Source organism: Prosopis cineraria, unplaced genomic scaffold (genome assembly GCF_029017545.1).
Source record: "Prosopis cineraria cultivar Desert tree isolate PC_DT_omini unplaced genomic scaffold, ASM2901754v1 PC8, whole genome shotgun sequence".
Classification (NCBI taxonomy): domain Eukaryota; kingdom Viridiplantae; phylum Streptophyta; class Magnoliopsida; order Fabales; family Fabaceae; genus Prosopis; species Prosopis cineraria.
The window spans coordinates 7,563,293-7,580,003 of record NW_026555339.1 but is presented as its reverse complement, the minus strand read 5'-3'; the positions used below and the strand labels follow the sequence as shown (position 1 = coordinate 7,580,003).

Here is a 16,711-nt window from a genome sequence, read left to right as displayed (position 1 = left end):
CCGAGACAATTAGGTAGTTAAGATTTTAATTTTTTTTTTTCAAATTTTTCCTTCTTTACATGGGAAATGAATGAACCACAGTGATGTGAGAGTAAATAATTTTAACATGCTCTTTTGAGCATTTTAAGAAGGAAGACATTAATTGCCCTATAGAAATATATGTAAAATGCCTTGCATAAATTGAATTGTGAGACTTTTCAAAACACGTCTTATATTTAAAATGGAAGTAGTTATTATTTTATCATCCTTTAATTAAAGAATCCGAAGATAGCAAAGACAAACATTCATATTAGTTTTTCAGAAAAGAAAGAAAATACCTTGAAGAAAAAGCAATCATTTTCCTCAATGAAGGAACACAGTCACAGGCTAAGGAAATAAGTCCTGGAAAAAAGTGGTCAAGTCCCCTTTGTTAATATCAAATTGCAACAACTTCTCTAAGGCATCCTGCATTCAATCCGTAAATATAAACTCAAGTTAAAAAGTATCAAAAAAAAAAAATCCATCCAAACATGTCTGAAATTTAACTCTTAAAAGTTAAAATGACACCTTATATTGACGATCTTGAGCTGATATGTTCTCATTGCACAGCCGCTCAACACGCTTATTATTTATAGCCGCATCCAACACAACTTCTGCTCTTTCTATAACTTCATTTGGAACGCCTGCATGTACGTGTGGTTTGTATTATGGTTCATAGATACTGTTCATGGACTGTACAGAGCGAAATTAAAGTTAGGGTGAATGTTATTTGGGTCTTTTTAAAGAAACTATTGACGATTTAGTTTCTGGAACAAATGACCCTTTTGAGATTGAAGTAGGGACCTAAGTGTCAATAGCTCCCGTACAAATGCTTATACAGTTATTTGCTAATGCTTATGCATTCGGAGTATATAAATGCAATCATAAAAAGAAACAGAATTTCTTATAGAGTTATCTGCTATTGGAAATAGGAATATTATCAAGACATAAGTTGTCCTGTAGTAGATATACCAGCAAGTAGTGCACAGTGAAGCCCTGCAGGATATAAAAAACCTAGCGTCAATTTCATCAACATTTCAGAGGATACCCAGATTAAGAAAGCAAAAGAGTACCGTAGCTATATTGTGCATGCCCGGGAACAAGCCTGCATTGAACAATATGAAAACAAACATTAAATATCTTTAAAGCAACAGGACTATATCAACCTGTGGTCCTTATCTTGAAACTCAAGGACACAGAGATGTGAGCCTATTGAATAGATCCTGTTCAAGTAAGGTCGTAGGACTACATCAATGTAGTGCCAAGTAATCACAATACACAAAGTGGGAGGAGTCACCGGCCGTTTATGCATCCAAATGCTATATAAACATGCTAAGAACTAAAACTGAGCTTATTGCGACACATGCATGCTCAAATTTAACATTTTAGGAAACTGTTTCCCCTTTCCTTATTCTATGATAGAACCAATCTTGCAGAAAAGTTCCAACATATTAGGTCTGTAAATATCTTAAGTTAATGAATTTGATGAAACATTTTGCGATTTCCATCCAACCGAATTTTCCAAAATAAAGCGACCATCTCGTGGTAGATAGAATCCTTAGCCCAATGGCTTGGCAGAGGCGATAGAAAGGTACCTATATAAAAATGTAACGTCTTCCATCTGTGAGGAATTGTCGTCAGGCCTCAGTACACTCATTGTGTACAACTGAACCTTCTTGGACTAAAATACACAAATAGATAGCCATGTTAGCGATGACTTAACAATGAGTGTTCAAAAACTTGAACCACAAAAAGATGCATTAGCATAACCTTTGTTAAGTAAGGCTCTTCCAATAGCTCAGTGAGATGAGTGCACACAAATACCTGCATGTTACAAAATTCACTCAGCAAACTCCGAGTTAGAGTCCCCTATCACTCTCTTCTTGAGTTGGGGCTGGTAATTTCTAGAGATAAATGGGGAAGTGCATATACTCATCTACAGTATGAGACAACACTTCCTCCTTATTAAAGATTTCCTGGATATGTAGTATTGGGTGTCCTGAAAACTGATGCTTTGAAATGTGTAAAACTGAATCTACATGTTATCACAGACAAAGGAATTTGGCTTTTAACTTCTAATGTCCCGGGTAGTGAGAATTAGTTGGCAAATGCAAGCCAGTCGAAGGAACTTAACCAGTTAAATAGGAATAAACAGGGGACTTTGGAATTGATCAAAACCTAATTGCAAGTTAACAGCCCCTACAAGAGTAACTATCAGTTAAAAAGACACCCATCATTAGTGGAATAAGGTCTGTTGTTGTTGTTGTAGTGCAGGAAGATTACAATGTTCTAGTTTAAACTGACTTATGAGTCACAGTAAAAACGGAAAGCTTAGCAAGGGATTATTAATTCTATAAAATGGCAAAAGGCTTTACTTTAATTGCTATAGCATTGCAAACTCGTTTACTTGATGATGTCGACCATCTTGAGCTTCCTTTAGTTATATCTTTTTCTGCATTTTCCCTATTACGGTACCTACTTGGTGGTGTCATCACGAAGCAAACTAGATCTTCACCTTCCTCTAAGATGTAAAGATAGGATTTGGAGCTTCATATAGGAGAAACCACTCATTGAAGCGGATGCAAAACCGAAAATATAATGGAAGAGATCAGTCGATATTATACTATTTAAAAACAAATGTTAGTACCTCGTTATTCACATGGTTTTCTCCCTCTTAGACAACCCATAATTTTAATTAAGAAACTGGATGTATTTTTACATTGAAATAATCAATCCAATTAGATTTGACTGCCACTTAGATGCAAAAGGGCGCAGGCCAGGAGAATGAAATGGAAGTTGAATTTAGAATGCAATGGGAAAACTAACTGGATGGTAAGGTTCAAAAATTAACCAACTATAGTACACACCAAGCAAGGTTCAAAAATTTAGGAAGAGAAACATCCATTAACCTTTGGGGTTTCATTACAACTGGCAAAGTGGCTTATGGTCCCACCAAGCAAGCCAATGCCATCTGAAAGGAGATAAAAACATGTATGCTAGAAACTAGCATCTGCAATGTAGATATTCATATTCGATATTAATGATGTACATAGCACATTAACTTAGAGAGAACTAACCTTCTGTAAGAGTACCTTTACCAAATTCATCTACCAGACAGAGAGATTGTGAGGTTGCATGCCTGCAAGTTTTGTAAAACCTTTGAGCTATTTAATCATTTGGATGACAAGCACGTGGAAGGAGAATTGCTATTAGGAAATCAATAATTATTAAAAGAGGACTGTCCAGCATTAGACACAATGAAATAATTCAAATTCTAGGCGATTGAGATGTCATGTTCATTTTTCAATGTATTTTAGCCACTCCAACCAGCTTTTTTCTAGTTATACCTTAGCATCAATCCTACGTGATGAAGATCAATCATAAAAGTTGATTGTTCAGCAGTCATAAGCCTACTTCCCATTGCACAAAATATTCTGCAACATTAAGATTGGAATTTATGTCACCAAGTTACAAAGATAACTTAACTACTGGCATAAGAAATACAATGGTTATAAGTTAATCAAACCTATCAGTCAAACCCACAGTTGCTGCATCAGCTGGCACGAAACTACCGATATGGGATAGGAAAACAATTAATGCCACCTGAAAAACAGTTTTGCCATACTTATTGTCATATAGCAACAGGGAACAAAGATGCACTTTGATATTATTCAGTAGCTTCACTTGGGAGAGTATGTCAAGGAAATAAACATCCCAGAAGTTTAATCTGTTGGAAAGGCCCAGAATAATTGTTACAGAAGGGTCCTTGCTAAGAGGATGCATACTTTGTAGTTATACTCTCTAATGCCAAAGATCACATATCAGAGAAAGTAAAGAACTAACGAAAAGGAAGAAATTATCAACCATATGCCCTAGAGACTACTATATCTTGGAAGGATAAAGAACTGACAACCAACCTGCTTTATATAGATGCTCTTTCCAGAAAAATTAGGACCAGTGATTATATTAATTCTTCCTGAAATAGGCATAGAGAAAATATATAAAGAATAAGGACACGAGTAAGTATCATCTAACTAGGCAGGTTTCCACTGTATTGAGATTTGCACAACATTCAAATGTATGTAAACATCCATTACCATCTTGAAGAACCTTCGTATCGTTAGGTATAAATGTGTCCACAGTCATTTCCTGCAGAACATGCCTATAAACAGCACAGATATTGGCCATTAACCACACTAGTACTTCTACTTTTTCAGAGATTGACTTTAATTTTTAGAACCAAAAAGCAAGATGGCTTGCACCTTCCATTTCTTATGTCAATCAAGCTTTCCTCAGTCAGTAAAGGCTTCACATAGTTGTTTTGACGAGCAACCAGAGCCAGTGACAAAAGGCTGAAAGAGAATAATCAAGTTATCAAGAACAAGTCACAGCAAGTACTAGTTATAATAATGATGAAGTTTCTCTTACCAGTCCAGTTCAGCTGCAAAATTTGTTGCCCTTGTCAAATGGGATGAGAACAAAAGTATATGTGACAGCAAATCTCTAGTAATTGCCCTTTCCATATCTTGTTATAAAAGGGTATCATGAATAAACTATTAAAATTACAGTGTAATTTGAAATAAAAATAGATGAAAAAAAGCAGTGGAATATATAATACAGTTTATATCCATCATTAAAAAGTTATTCAATTCAATTTCTGACTTGATTAGAGCATGCATTTTTGAGTATTTTAGAGCGTCTTGTTTAGTTTCAATGCTTTCCAAGAATATCTCTTAACATTTTTATTCGTCATGTTGCATCTTAAAATGTTTACATTTTTATTTTCCACATTTTCTTTTTTTTTTTTGGGTGTTCTAAACTGTTTTGGCATTGCCGAAAACTTTTTGACCAGAACCTTTGGGGATAAAGGGGCGAGTATGCAGTACAGGCATTTGATATGGATGATGCAGAAAAAAGTAATGTATGCTTCTTAGCTGCTGCAATCTACAGTCAAGTTAAACTATTATTATACCTGGCTTATGTAGTAGTTTGATATAGAAAATTTTAAATAAAATTTGAAGTTCATTATTTAGAGAAAATTATTTGAAAATAAGTAGACATCACAAGTTAATAAAAATGGAGAATATTTTTCTACTAATACCTAAAATTAAAAATGGAGAATATTTTTCTACTGATACCTAAAATTTTATGATGGATGTCACCTAGAAGACTGTCTAATTCTCGTGTCTTTGGTGTTCGATAAAAGAATCTCTTAGTCTCTCCATCTGCATCTGAAAACTACATTTGAAATCATTATCATTGAAGCAGAATGTGTTGATTGCAGATATTCACTCTTGATACTCAAGCATCAACGTACTGTAAACTCCCAGTCTTCAAGTTTCTCCATAGTGGTTTCTTCAAGTTTTTCTTCAAAAATGCACATCAAATAACCTATAATGAAAAAAGACAACATGCAATAATGAAATCTACGTAAGGTCAAGGGAAAAAAATGTAGATTACACATCTAAGCTAGCCTTATGTTGATAAGATGATCACGTCCATCGCTAAAAATCAGGAAATTAACATGTCTGAATTAAATCCAATCTGTGGTGGAGGAAAAAGCTCCTTCCCGGATAGATATACATTCTACAACCAAATTTTGACATACGATATCTAAATTCAACATCTGAAAACCTAGAGGCACATCTTGGCATCACGTAAAAAAATTGATACAAAACTGCAAGACTTCTCTACGTAACAGGCACAATCTTCTGGTACTTAATTTTGCTCCACAACTGCAATCACTGACCTAAAGAATCCTCACATTAACAAGTTTCGTTACCCTTCTAAAGTCTCCAACCTTTCTTCCATAGCCTTCCCTTCAGCTCACTAGTTTAGCGATTACACGGACATGCCTTGGCATGTGACATAAAAATCCAACAAAAATTTTAGTGCACTCAACGCACGGTACAGCAATAACTTTACCTTCTGAACATGTTTTGTCTTAAAGAGGAACGCTACGCTTAATATCTACCACCGCACATATAAACACTTAAGGAAGTCTGTTAGTAGACGAAGCACACTTTTTTCATATTAGAAGGGCAATGAAAAATCGTCAGTTATTACTCTCTCTCTAATACAAATACACTTCAGAAGAGTCAGAACCACCTATTTGTTGTATATATACAATACAAGGAACAAGCCTGCCCTTGCGCAGATCAGGAAGTTCTGCAAGTTCCAGTGACGAAACCTGTCAAAATATCTAGCATTATTAAAATAAATTTAAACTGTTTTCTGCTGAATTAAATTTTGTATAGAAGTCACCTCTTCCAGGAATTCAGGCAGTTCCTCGTATATTTGCCTGAGCTCATCCAACTACTCCATAACAAATTGTTCACGGTTTACTATAAGAAAGACTACTTCATGAAAGAAGGAGATCTTATGAAATATGCATAAATTGAACCTTAACATCCATTGACTAAATTATTTGTTACAATCTCATTCAAGAAGCCCCGTTTATGAGGAAAGATATTGATGTCAAAGCTCAATACTAGGAGCATATTTTCATTTTATTGGCATATCAAGGTGGAAATAAAAAACAAGGAAATTAGGTTTAACCTCATCACAGAAACCCTCTTTAACCACCGTAGCATACCCCTTTTCTTTCGTTCTGTTTACGTCAATAACACCAATTACCTGCAAAACACATCACCGGTCAAGCATTGATTATTAGCTGTGATGAAATCAGATGCCTTTTAAGCATGCACCTTTCATTGGATAAATTTTGTTTGTGACGATAATCAAGCCCGATAACTTATTCAGGCCCATTAACCTGCTTAAATCAGTTTTATGCTTCGGCACCTCCACATCAACACAGAAATTTTATCGCTACTCTTAAGTTAAACTTCCGCCCACCCAATTCAAGGGAAAGTTTTGCGCAAATACAAAATGTATTTCCATGATATTAGTTTCCAAAAATATGATAAACATTAGTCACCATTTCAATGAAGGTGAAGTCAGTGAAATAAATAAAGTTACCAGCTCATACACATAAGCAAGCTCTGTCGTTATGCACGAAACTGCCTGCAACAGAGTTAAACACCAAGAAATCATTTAGGCTTTGACATAACCGTACTCGTACACACGTACACTTCAAGAAAAAAGATATGCACCTTCTCAATGATATTCAATTTCAAGCGTGTCAGTTCTTCTCGTAGACCTTCAGAAATTCCAACTTCAAATATCTTGTTTATGTGCAACAGTGCACAAATGCTCTAGAAGATGTCAAGAATATTAAACAAAAATAGTTTTTTTTTTTTTCAACAGGTAAAGCCAAACATGGATTCACAGCAAAGGTGAACAAGAAAAAAATTAGCAAGCATTCTTCATGCCAGCATCCGAATAAGAACCTCAAAGTTTTTTCATATTAGGAATGTTTACCTTCAGAAGAGCTGTCCAATCAGAGCTGGTACATGTCGAGCTTGGGGAATCAAATTTCTTCAATATTGAAAACAAATATCTAAAAATATTAGTCTGAAAGGAATGCAGAACAGAGAAGCATCGAAAGCAAATTTCACTAAACAATTGGCACATCATAATTTTTCGTCGTGCCGAATCATATTGGTCAATCTTCAAATAACAGTAGTTTACACTTTCAGGAACCCAGCGTAGCGGGATGAAAACCACTTTACTTAAACGATTGATGCAAAATTTCGACATGCAATTAGCAAATATATATAGTTTGTGTTGTGCAAATCATGCTTTTTTCAATTACTTGAGTATCCTGAGACTCTTGAGCTGACATTACTGAAACTAATATTTTTAGTCTGACTAGTGGAAGACAAGAAAAAAGGAGTTGAATTAATCTGTTACCTTCAGCAAGTAAGGAATGTCCTTCACAGATTTCAGGGTTTCACGTAAAGAAGTAACCAGTTCTTCTGAGCAAAGAAAGAAAGATATCTATTTTCCATCAAAGAAAATTTGCATTTAATGGTTCATTGAAAATACAGTGGACTGCAAAGGGACATTATATTGAAGTTTAACCTCATTCTCATGAATCTGAAGCTTACGAAAGTATAGCAAGAGCTTATATACTAAACTATAAATGGATACAGCATTTAACCGGTAGTTCAGAATTTCAATGTCCAGTACAGGCCTCAAGAACCAGCTTCTGAAATGACAAAAAAAAATTATGGAGTGATGTAGATGTTGACTCTGCCATATTTTAACACTCATTACCTCAAAATGCGCCTGCCAGGTGGCGTCACACACTGCATGAAGTACAAATGGTTAGTTATGCGTGCTACCACATTGGCATAATCTAAATTTGAATTCAAACAACGGTAGCAAACCTTATTCATCATCCCAAATACAGAAAACCTGCAATTCAGGAATATGAACTCGAATATTTTCACATATTTAAAGTAAAAAGTTCAAGGTTCAGTCAGCATTAGCAATTACCCTTCTTTTGCCCTCCCAATGCCCATATGGCTTGGATGCTTGTCTATTTGGAATATCTGCAATGCTTCATGAGCTGCCGCATCAAGTTTTAGGAACTTATTTCTGTATTGTCAGTGTGAAGTTTAAACATCTCTTCTCAAAAAGGATAATGTTTAACACATTGAAAGATGGATTGCCTGAAGTGTAGAAAACTGCACTACATAAGAGCTCACTTTGGGCTCACTATTTTTTTTTTTTTAATAAAATCAATAGTAAGCCGGATAATTTATAAAAGCCATGAACCATCGACTCATTTCTTAAAGTCCATGCTGTGCGTAGCTCACGCCCAGTTAAGAAGAATAAGTAAAAGGATACAGTGAAATTTCTACAACAGAATCTATTGCGATTGATGCATTGCCAGATTCCTTTTGTTCAAGAGTGTCTACAATCCTCTCATTCTCTAATATTGCAAGAAGGCCACCGCTGGCACGAACTTGCACTTCACTTCTCATGTCTATCACGGAATTCAACTGCAATTGCAACAGGGAAGTAAGAACATGGAAATTTAGAATATTGAGATTGACAGCAGAAATCAAACAATCACTGGAAAAGAAAACATAGGAATATTACACATTTAGATCACTTTACACAATCAAAGGAAGTGACTTCAATAAGAACATACTATAAAAGTAGATCTCATACAAATTGTTGTCGAGATTTCAAATATACAGATTTTGGTTAAAATACTTAGTTAACTTAAGCAAAGAACATAAAACAAATTTATCAACAATAAAAGTACCTTAATTTTCATGTGATGATAGATTAAATATGCATTGTACCCTGAGGGTCCAGCTGTTGAATCCTCATCTATTTTGGAACCATATACAAGGAACTAATAGTCCAAGAAGAAAGACTACAATTACTAACCATGTGCATGCATTAATATTAGTTATTGGACGACAACCTCAGGAAATGGACCATCCATTGTTATGATATACTGAGACATAGATGATCAAGTACAATACTAGATATATCCTGACTCACGTAGCAAATCCTCTCCTTGACATTTAATCCATCATCCATTCCTGCTACCCGAAGATAGATTAATCTGTAGAATCAGAAAGCAGAAGGAGCAATAGAATACTCAGATCGCATCCCACTTTCATGCTGTTCTTTCATTCATTATCCATTTGTGGTAGATTCACCAAAAAGGCGCCATAATATCGATAATAGTTACATGTGCTCTGATTAAATAAACTAGAATTTAAGATGAGAATTGAAAAGTTTGGATGAAGCTACTATAAATTTATAGGATAACACCTAGATTAAAAAAAAAACTACTAATTCACTGCCATTACACCTAATTTGGACAACTAAAGGAATATACATTAAAGTTAACAGAGGAAACTCTGTTGCACACATCTGTGCACATGCAATGACAGAGGTGATGATGCCCCGTCACGATTATATATGCTAAAAAGGATGGCCCTAAACATCCACCATTAACTAGGTGTCTGCAAATCACTAAAGGCCAACCAAGAATACAACATGGGTCCTTTGTTACTTTTGCTAGTGAAACCATTTTCATTTTGTGTGCTGCATAGAGCAAACATATCAATGTGAATTATCAAGAACAGACATCAAAATTTAGTATTTAAATATTTCAATACAAAAAATGATTCAAAACCATATCTTCCCTTCAACATCATGACAACTTCAATACCTGTGCCATGCTTGTTCATAGCTAAATATTGAGCTTTTCACAAGCTTCACTGTAGGAGCATTGTCTACTTGACCTTCTGCATCACTGAAATAGTTTAAGGGTCCTATAACCTGATATTTTAGACCTCAACCACATAATAAGCATTATACCACTTCGTTGCAGAGCAGACAAGAAGGCTTCTTCACATTTAGTGCTGGTGTAAATGACCAAAGGGTTCGCTTGATATTTCACTGTAAAAAAGTTATTGACGTTACAAAACAGTAACACAACGAAATTACAATGAAACCGAGATGCAGAAAACTAAATCAATCACGCAACGTGAGACCTAGGAGGAATATTCAAATATAACAATGATAAGAAACTATACCTAGATCAATCAGTGGGAAACCTGTGTCACCATTATCCCAAGCTTCAAGCACGTAAAGTCGGCGATGGCTGGAATCATAATAAGAAACCCCTATTCTGCACAAATCGATTTGGAATTCTTCAACTTCAGAAGATTAACGGACCATTTTGAAGGAAGATAAAATAGAAATTATATGTGAAAAATAACGTGCACACAATTCAGCTCAGTGACATTATCTGTTTATAGCTATCTTACAAATTCTTTTGCTCATTATTTGTTTTAGAGCTCCTACAAAATGAATCTCATGCTTAATGGAAATTTAATTAAAATGAATCTTTTTTTTCTCTTGTAAAATAAGCCCACTCAGACTTTGAATTTTTCTTTATCAGAAAATACACTGAAGTGCCACAAGATACCAAAAAGACTTGGAAAAAACAAGAATAGAGGGAAATTAGAACAAACATAGTGTAGTGAATAACACCCGAATTATAACACAGAACCGATGATGAGTGATCTCTAGGAATGAATGACATTCCTTGAAGATGTTCACCAGCAATAAGATAATGCAAACAAAAGCTGCTTGACTGACCACTATTATTTTTGCCCTTGCATTTTCTTTTCAAGCTTTTTCAAGTCTCTGAAAATTTTGCCATGCAATATTAAATGACCTTCCAATAAAACTATTCTTCGCACACTTTACTGCCTATGCAAGGAAAATCTAATTTTATTTAAGCACCAAGTAAACATTTGTGGAGTTGGGTAGCAGATACTTCTAAAAATACAAGGAACTTTTACCTATGACCGTGTAAAATGCATGCCATGTAAACCTGCATTGAAGTTCAAAAATTAGATTTGAGTTAAAAGGGTGTGATGACAAAAATGTAATAACGTAGGTAGTAGGTTATGAAGAACTACAATTAATGGTTATGACTTATACCATGGGAAGGACAAATTAGTTTATTTCCCTGGATAATCAGATTCGTTCATTGTATCAAGTAAAAAGCTGTTGGTTGCTAAAACAACAATCATAAGATGACACACTTCTTTGCAATTTTCTCTTCCCTCTTTGATGGTTAATCATCTGCCCATATATGGTATTTCTTATACAGATGCCATTTTGTAATATTAACAAAGCCCTGTGGTAAACCAAAAGATCAGGTTTATAACTAGCTTGAAGTGATTTCACTCTTTAGTAAAAAATGAAAAATTATTTGATGTTTTTATTATTTACTGGCACATAATATGTTGTATACTATTCAAATTTATAGGATCACCTTATTCAGACTTCGTTCACTTTAATTCACACTACAAGATGTTAATCAGAACATTATTAATTAAATAAAACTTAAATATTGCAACTGGAAGTTAATTTCTACTGTTAACATATTTGGTACTCTCATATAACAATCATAATTATTTTACGGAACCTCATGCAATTCCAGGCTAAAATTTTGATTGTTTTTACCCCTTTTCCATTCTTTTTTACTTTCCCTGCCTCTTTTTTTCCTTTTTGATAATCTTATTAGTTTATCGAATCTCTGCAGTTAAGTCAATCAACATTCTTACAATTGGACAATTTCCATTATCTATCAAGCACGATGCGGCGATACCTGCTCATTAACCTCAAGACAACTGTTGAAAATGTTACAAAACAAAGAACAAAAACTATTTGTCACTGTTATTGAACAAAAACACAATCATATACCGGATCAACTAGCACTCAAGTACCGTCTCTTGAAAAGCCAAGCACATCCATAACCTACAAAGACAAAGGCTATGCTTCCTGCTATAAAGATAACTAACCATTACCCGTAAAAGCTTGAATTCTAAGAATATAAATATTTTTTATGATTAAGAGTTGAAAACATATAAGTATAAATGTCACAATTAAAAAAAGGTTACATTTAAAATTAACTAGGTCCTGAGAAATTGAAGATTCTTCTGGTGTTATATTTTCAGAGCTGTAAATTTAAATATAAGATAGTTTTCATTCAGCTGAGCGTAACCAGGGAAGTTCAACTCATTCGAGTTCATTGCAATTTTAGTTCATCAACTTCGATAAGCGTAATCAACAATTTTGTCCTGTTTCTATTCTTTAACTTGTAGTCACTTCTCGTTCTAAAATAGAAATGAAATCACGTCGGATGAAGTTCTTATCCCTGTGGAACGGAAATTGAAAATGTCCTTTTCTATTCTCTGAAGCCAAACAGCAAGAGGCAGAAATTTAAAAGTAAGGCGCGTAAAAGGTGTACCTGAGGAACGGCTTCGATCTCGTCCATCTCCTCCATTTTCGGCGATCTTTTTTCTGTGCTAGGAAGAGCGAAAGAGAAAACAAACGAAGTGCGCGCGAAATTCACATGTGTCATCAATATCCGCCAAAAAGTTAAAAAATGTCATAAATGAAATATTTTTAAAATTTCATTTTTTTACATATCAATAATTTAAATTTAATTTTCATAAATACAATTACCAATAATTTTTTTGTAAATAACATTTTAAATTTAATAAGAATAAATTAAAAATAATGGCAACTTTTTACGGAGAACGAGGAGCTTCTCCAACAAATAAAGCAATTGAGTAGCCAGTATTTGGGAAATGCATAAACTTTTTCTAAGAATAGTCTTGGATTACATTTTAAAACACAGATGTTGAAATTCTAAAATCTAAATATTCAATATTGTACTGTTGCTCCGTCTGTTCAACTTGAATGCTTTGTATAGAATCCAAAAGCGGAATGGCTACTAAATACTACCATTTTCATACTTCCACATCAAGATTGTAGAAATGAGTTTCAGAATAGAAATTTGAACATGTTCGAGTTCTGATTGAACAAGGATTGTCCACAACGATACCACAGTTGAAGATGAAGATAAAGCAGGAAGCCATGTCCAGCCCATGATCTTTCAGTACAGACAACAACCGCCATTCCACCGAAGACAAGTGACCATAGACAGAAACATTGTCTTGGAACTCAACAGCATTTTGTTGAGCCTCAATGACCACCTGATAATGACAATGTAGATTCAAACCAATAAAGGAACAGGAAATTTAGTACTGTGTAGATAAAGGAACCAACTTCGCGATGGTAGTTAATATTTCCAGTGTGAAATACAAATAACTAGGACGATACCAATCTTGTTCCAGCCAACTTTTTCAGTACCATACTACATGTGCCTCCACCATTAGCGGCTTACTTCAGAGGTCGTGTGAGGAAAATACCTGAGGCGCCGACTCAGATGGAAATGATCAACAAAATGATGCCATAGTCAAAATGAGTTGCATTGTAAGTGAAGAGGTGGGTGACTCTGAAGTTGATATTCTTAACACTGAAAAATTCACTAATGGTCTTAAAAATTCACAAACGTTGATCACTCCCAGTCTCTTATTCCCCAGCTAACGGTCTCAACTGATCAAAACTAACTCCGAATTTGCTAGTTCGTGCTATTGGAGATCAGTAGGAATGAAACTAAATTTCAAATCGGAAACTAGGTTAGCTATCATCTTTCCTAACCACACAACTCTTTGTCTTTATTTTTTTTTATTTTTTTGGCCAAACATACAATTCTTTTTCACGCCAAATTACTTCACAACAAAAAAGAAAAAGAAAATCCCTCTCTTATTTTTACCAGTGGAACTGAGCATTGTTTTTGGATTTGAAAATGTGGGCGGGCTTGACCTTTAAAGACTTAGGTCCTGAAACTCAATTTGTCAAATTTTGATAGAATCTTGAAGCTTAATCTTTACTAAAAGAATTCAGAGTCGGGCCCAAAAGCCCAATTTTAAAAAATAATATTATAATTTAATATTATTCTTTTAAAAAATAATTTAATTCAAATATTTAACATTATAATTTAATTTTAAAATTCAACACAAACTAAATCAATGTCTCACATGATCTAAAAAATGAATAAAAAAAATTTCTTTAAAAGCTTAAATACATGTGAGTTGATATCATTATAATTCACAATAAAGTTTCAAAACAAATTAAAATCTTAAAATCAAGTATCAAATTAAAATCCCGGACATCTAGAGTGGCAAGAGGGAGAGGGGAGACAGCTATAGGAAAGAAGAGAGCGAGAGGGAGAGGTTGAGTTGAAAAACAAAAAGACCAAGATAACTTCAAATAATCAAATACTTAAGGTTTTTTCTCATTTACCAAACACTGTGTTTCAAAGTAAAACGAGCTTGGAGGGCCATTTGGGCCTGAGCCCATTTTTTTCAAAGCTCATTGGGGTTGGGCCCTAAAGTCTGATTATTTCAAAAACCTCATATTTTTCAAATCCAAACCTTCATTTGAATAAGGCTTTTAAACCCAACCCATTAATCCTGACTTTAATTGTTCTTTTAGAAATTAGTCCTTTCACAAAAGACCATAATGAATTTGGGTCAAATTCTAGGCAGGGTCTCTCCATTTGCCTCCACTTCCCTCAACCTCAACCATTCATATTATTTTACTAAATAATTTTTTAAAATTATAAAATTAATAAATAGTTTACATGGGTGAATTGGAGGGAAATAGAGACTCTCTCATATTCTAGATACTTTGGCACTTATTGAAACTTTGAAAATACTGAAATCACAGCGAACTTTTGCAATGACCGTTGTGGGACTTGGGTCTTTCCAAGTACAAAAGCAAGCAACTCCATAGAAGACACAAATACAATGCAGTGGAACTTCAGTATCTCCAGAATGACAAGGAAGCGTAAGGCTCGCTCACATTCATATGCTTTTTGTTGTGTGTGTGTCAAAAGTCTCACATTGACTAAATAAAGGACTCTCCTAATGTATAAATACTGAGAAATAAAGTGGGCTAGTAAAATGAATTTAGAGGAAAAGTGGGCTCGTGCACATGAGAAGGGCCAACTCAAGGCAATCGCAAGTGAAATTAGTCGATTCGCCCCCTTGCACGCAAGTTCAAAAGGTAATGGGTTCCTTTTACCGGATTATTTTTACAAAATAAATAATTATTTTTGGCTTATCAAAAAAGCTCAGTTTTTGGCTGTCTGGAGTTTGAAATCAAACCATGAACGTTTTTTTACCATTAACCAGATTAATTTTCTAAACGTTTTGTCTCCCTAACATTTCCAGACAAGAGGTTAAATGTGTTTTACGTTTGCGTAACCCCCCAACATTTCTAGACAGGTGTTTAAACATGATTTATGACAGTATAATCGAGCTTTTAATCCGATGATTATGAGCCAATGTTCATGTCTCCATCTTCAGGCTATATATAGCCATGGGTGCAGATAGAGCAGCTCGCTAGCCTCTTGAGTTTTCGAGGCAATTCTCACCTTCCTCTTCGTGTTGTTCATCTGAGTTCGTTTTGGTTTTTGCTGTTTTATTTCCTTGCTTTATAGGAAGTGCTTGTTTAATCATGGAAAATTATTGGTCCATCGTCCCGGTGTGTTAGAATAGTTTTTAAGGATAGTGTCTTTCCAGACACAACTCAAGCAGCTCGTCGTTTACATTTACGCTATCAGTGCCACCAACATTTGTAGGATGCTGCAAGTTTAGCCTGGGAAAATTACTTAAACCAATGGCTGTAATTTTGTCCAAAAAGAGTCAACAGCTGCAAACTTGTTGAAAATGACAAATTGATTGTAGTTATAACAGCTGTCAATTTATAAAAAATATAAGCATAAATTCATCACAATATTAATTAAATATAATATAATGTTGATTGAACGGAATAATATTAATGAAAAAATTGCATTTATATTTTGATTGTCTCATAATAGCTGCAAATTTTGAAAATATAAGTTGATTGATTATTAAAGTTATAACAGTTGTCAATTTTTTTTAAAATATTAATTGATTGAAAGATATATTAATTAAAGCGACCGCACTAATATTTTGACCGTCTTACAAGTTATAATAGCAATACATTTTGAAAAATATAAAGCGACTAATTATTATAATTGAACAGTTGGCAATTTTTTAAAAATATAAATTGATTGATTGAACGGTGTTTTAATTAAAGCACTCGAATCTATATTTTGACAGTGTTACAAGCTATAATAACTGAAAATTCCGAAAAATATAGATTGATTAATTATTAAAGTTAAACAGTTGTCAATTTTTTAAACATTTGAATTGATTGATTGAACGGTATTTAATTTTGGCCAAAAAGAAAAAAGAACGGTATTTATTAAACCAGTCGCGCACTCGCATTTATATTTTGACAGTCTTACAACAGTTGTGAATTTTGAAAAATATAAATTGATTAGTTATTGAAGTACAAATTA

At 34.1% G+C, this 16,711-nt stretch overlaps 1 protein-coding gene across 7 annotated transcripts; it reads right to left on the bottom strand.

Annotated features, from left to right (window-relative positions):
* Positions 1 to 219: 219 nt before the first annotated feature.
* Positions 220 to 12,765, bottom strand: LOC129318669 (DNA mismatch repair protein MSH5-like). Of its 7 annotated transcripts, none has more exons than XM_054963558.1 (34): positions 12,719 to 12,765; positions 11,262 to 11,293; positions 10,488 to 10,582; positions 10,270 to 10,350; positions 10,121 to 10,196; positions 9,442 to 9,505; positions 8,773 to 8,927; positions 8,419 to 8,520; positions 8,310 to 8,337; positions 8,197 to 8,228; positions 8,071 to 8,128; positions 7,831 to 7,917; positions 7,399 to 7,455; positions 7,131 to 7,232; positions 6,997 to 7,041; positions 6,577 to 6,654; positions 6,283 to 6,333; positions 6,127 to 6,208; positions 5,336 to 5,409; positions 5,157 to 5,256; positions 4,447 to 4,543; positions 4,281 to 4,370; positions 4,116 to 4,180; positions 3,936 to 3,994; positions 3,545 to 3,621; positions 3,366 to 3,452; positions 3,096 to 3,157; positions 2,928 to 2,989; positions 1,789 to 1,842; positions 1,614 to 1,699; positions 1,092 to 1,123; positions 991 to 1,014; positions 547 to 662; positions 220 to 444 (listed from the first exon to the last, which is right to left on the bottom strand). In XM_054963558.1, the coding sequence occupies exons 1-34, from the start codon at positions 12,752 to 12,754 to the stop codon at positions 367 to 369; spliced, it is 2,424 nt and encodes an 807-aa protein (XP_054819533.1). In that variant the 5' UTR covers positions 12,755 to 12,765; the 3' UTR covers positions 220 to 366. The 7 variants fall into 7 exon arrangements, 6 of the variants coding, with proteins under 6 accessions (XP_054819533.1, XP_054819534.1, XP_054819535.1 ...); XM_054963559.1 differs by having other exon boundaries at positions 221 to 456; positions 548 to 662; XM_054963560.1 differs by lacking the exons at positions 11,262 to 11,293; positions 12,719 to 12,765 and having other exon boundaries at positions 221 to 444; positions 10,121 to 10,204; positions 10,488 to 10,682.
* Between the last annotated feature and the right edge of the window lie 3,946 nt (positions 12,766 to 16,711).

Excerpts from the sequence above, each read along its gene's own strand:
- LOC129318669 (XM_054963558.1), bottom strand. The coding sequence starts at position 12,754 with ATGGAGGAGATGGACGAGATCGAAGCCGTTCCTCAG. Across the intron at positions 10,197-10,269 it reads GTCTGCTCTGCAACGAAGTG|AAGGTCAAGTAGACAATGCT; the intron begins GTATAATGCTTA and ends TCAGTGATGCAG. Across the intron at positions 5,410-6,126 it reads TGTATATATACAACAAATAG|GTTATTTGATGTGCATTTTT; the intron begins GTGGTTCTGACT and ends TTTTCATTATAG.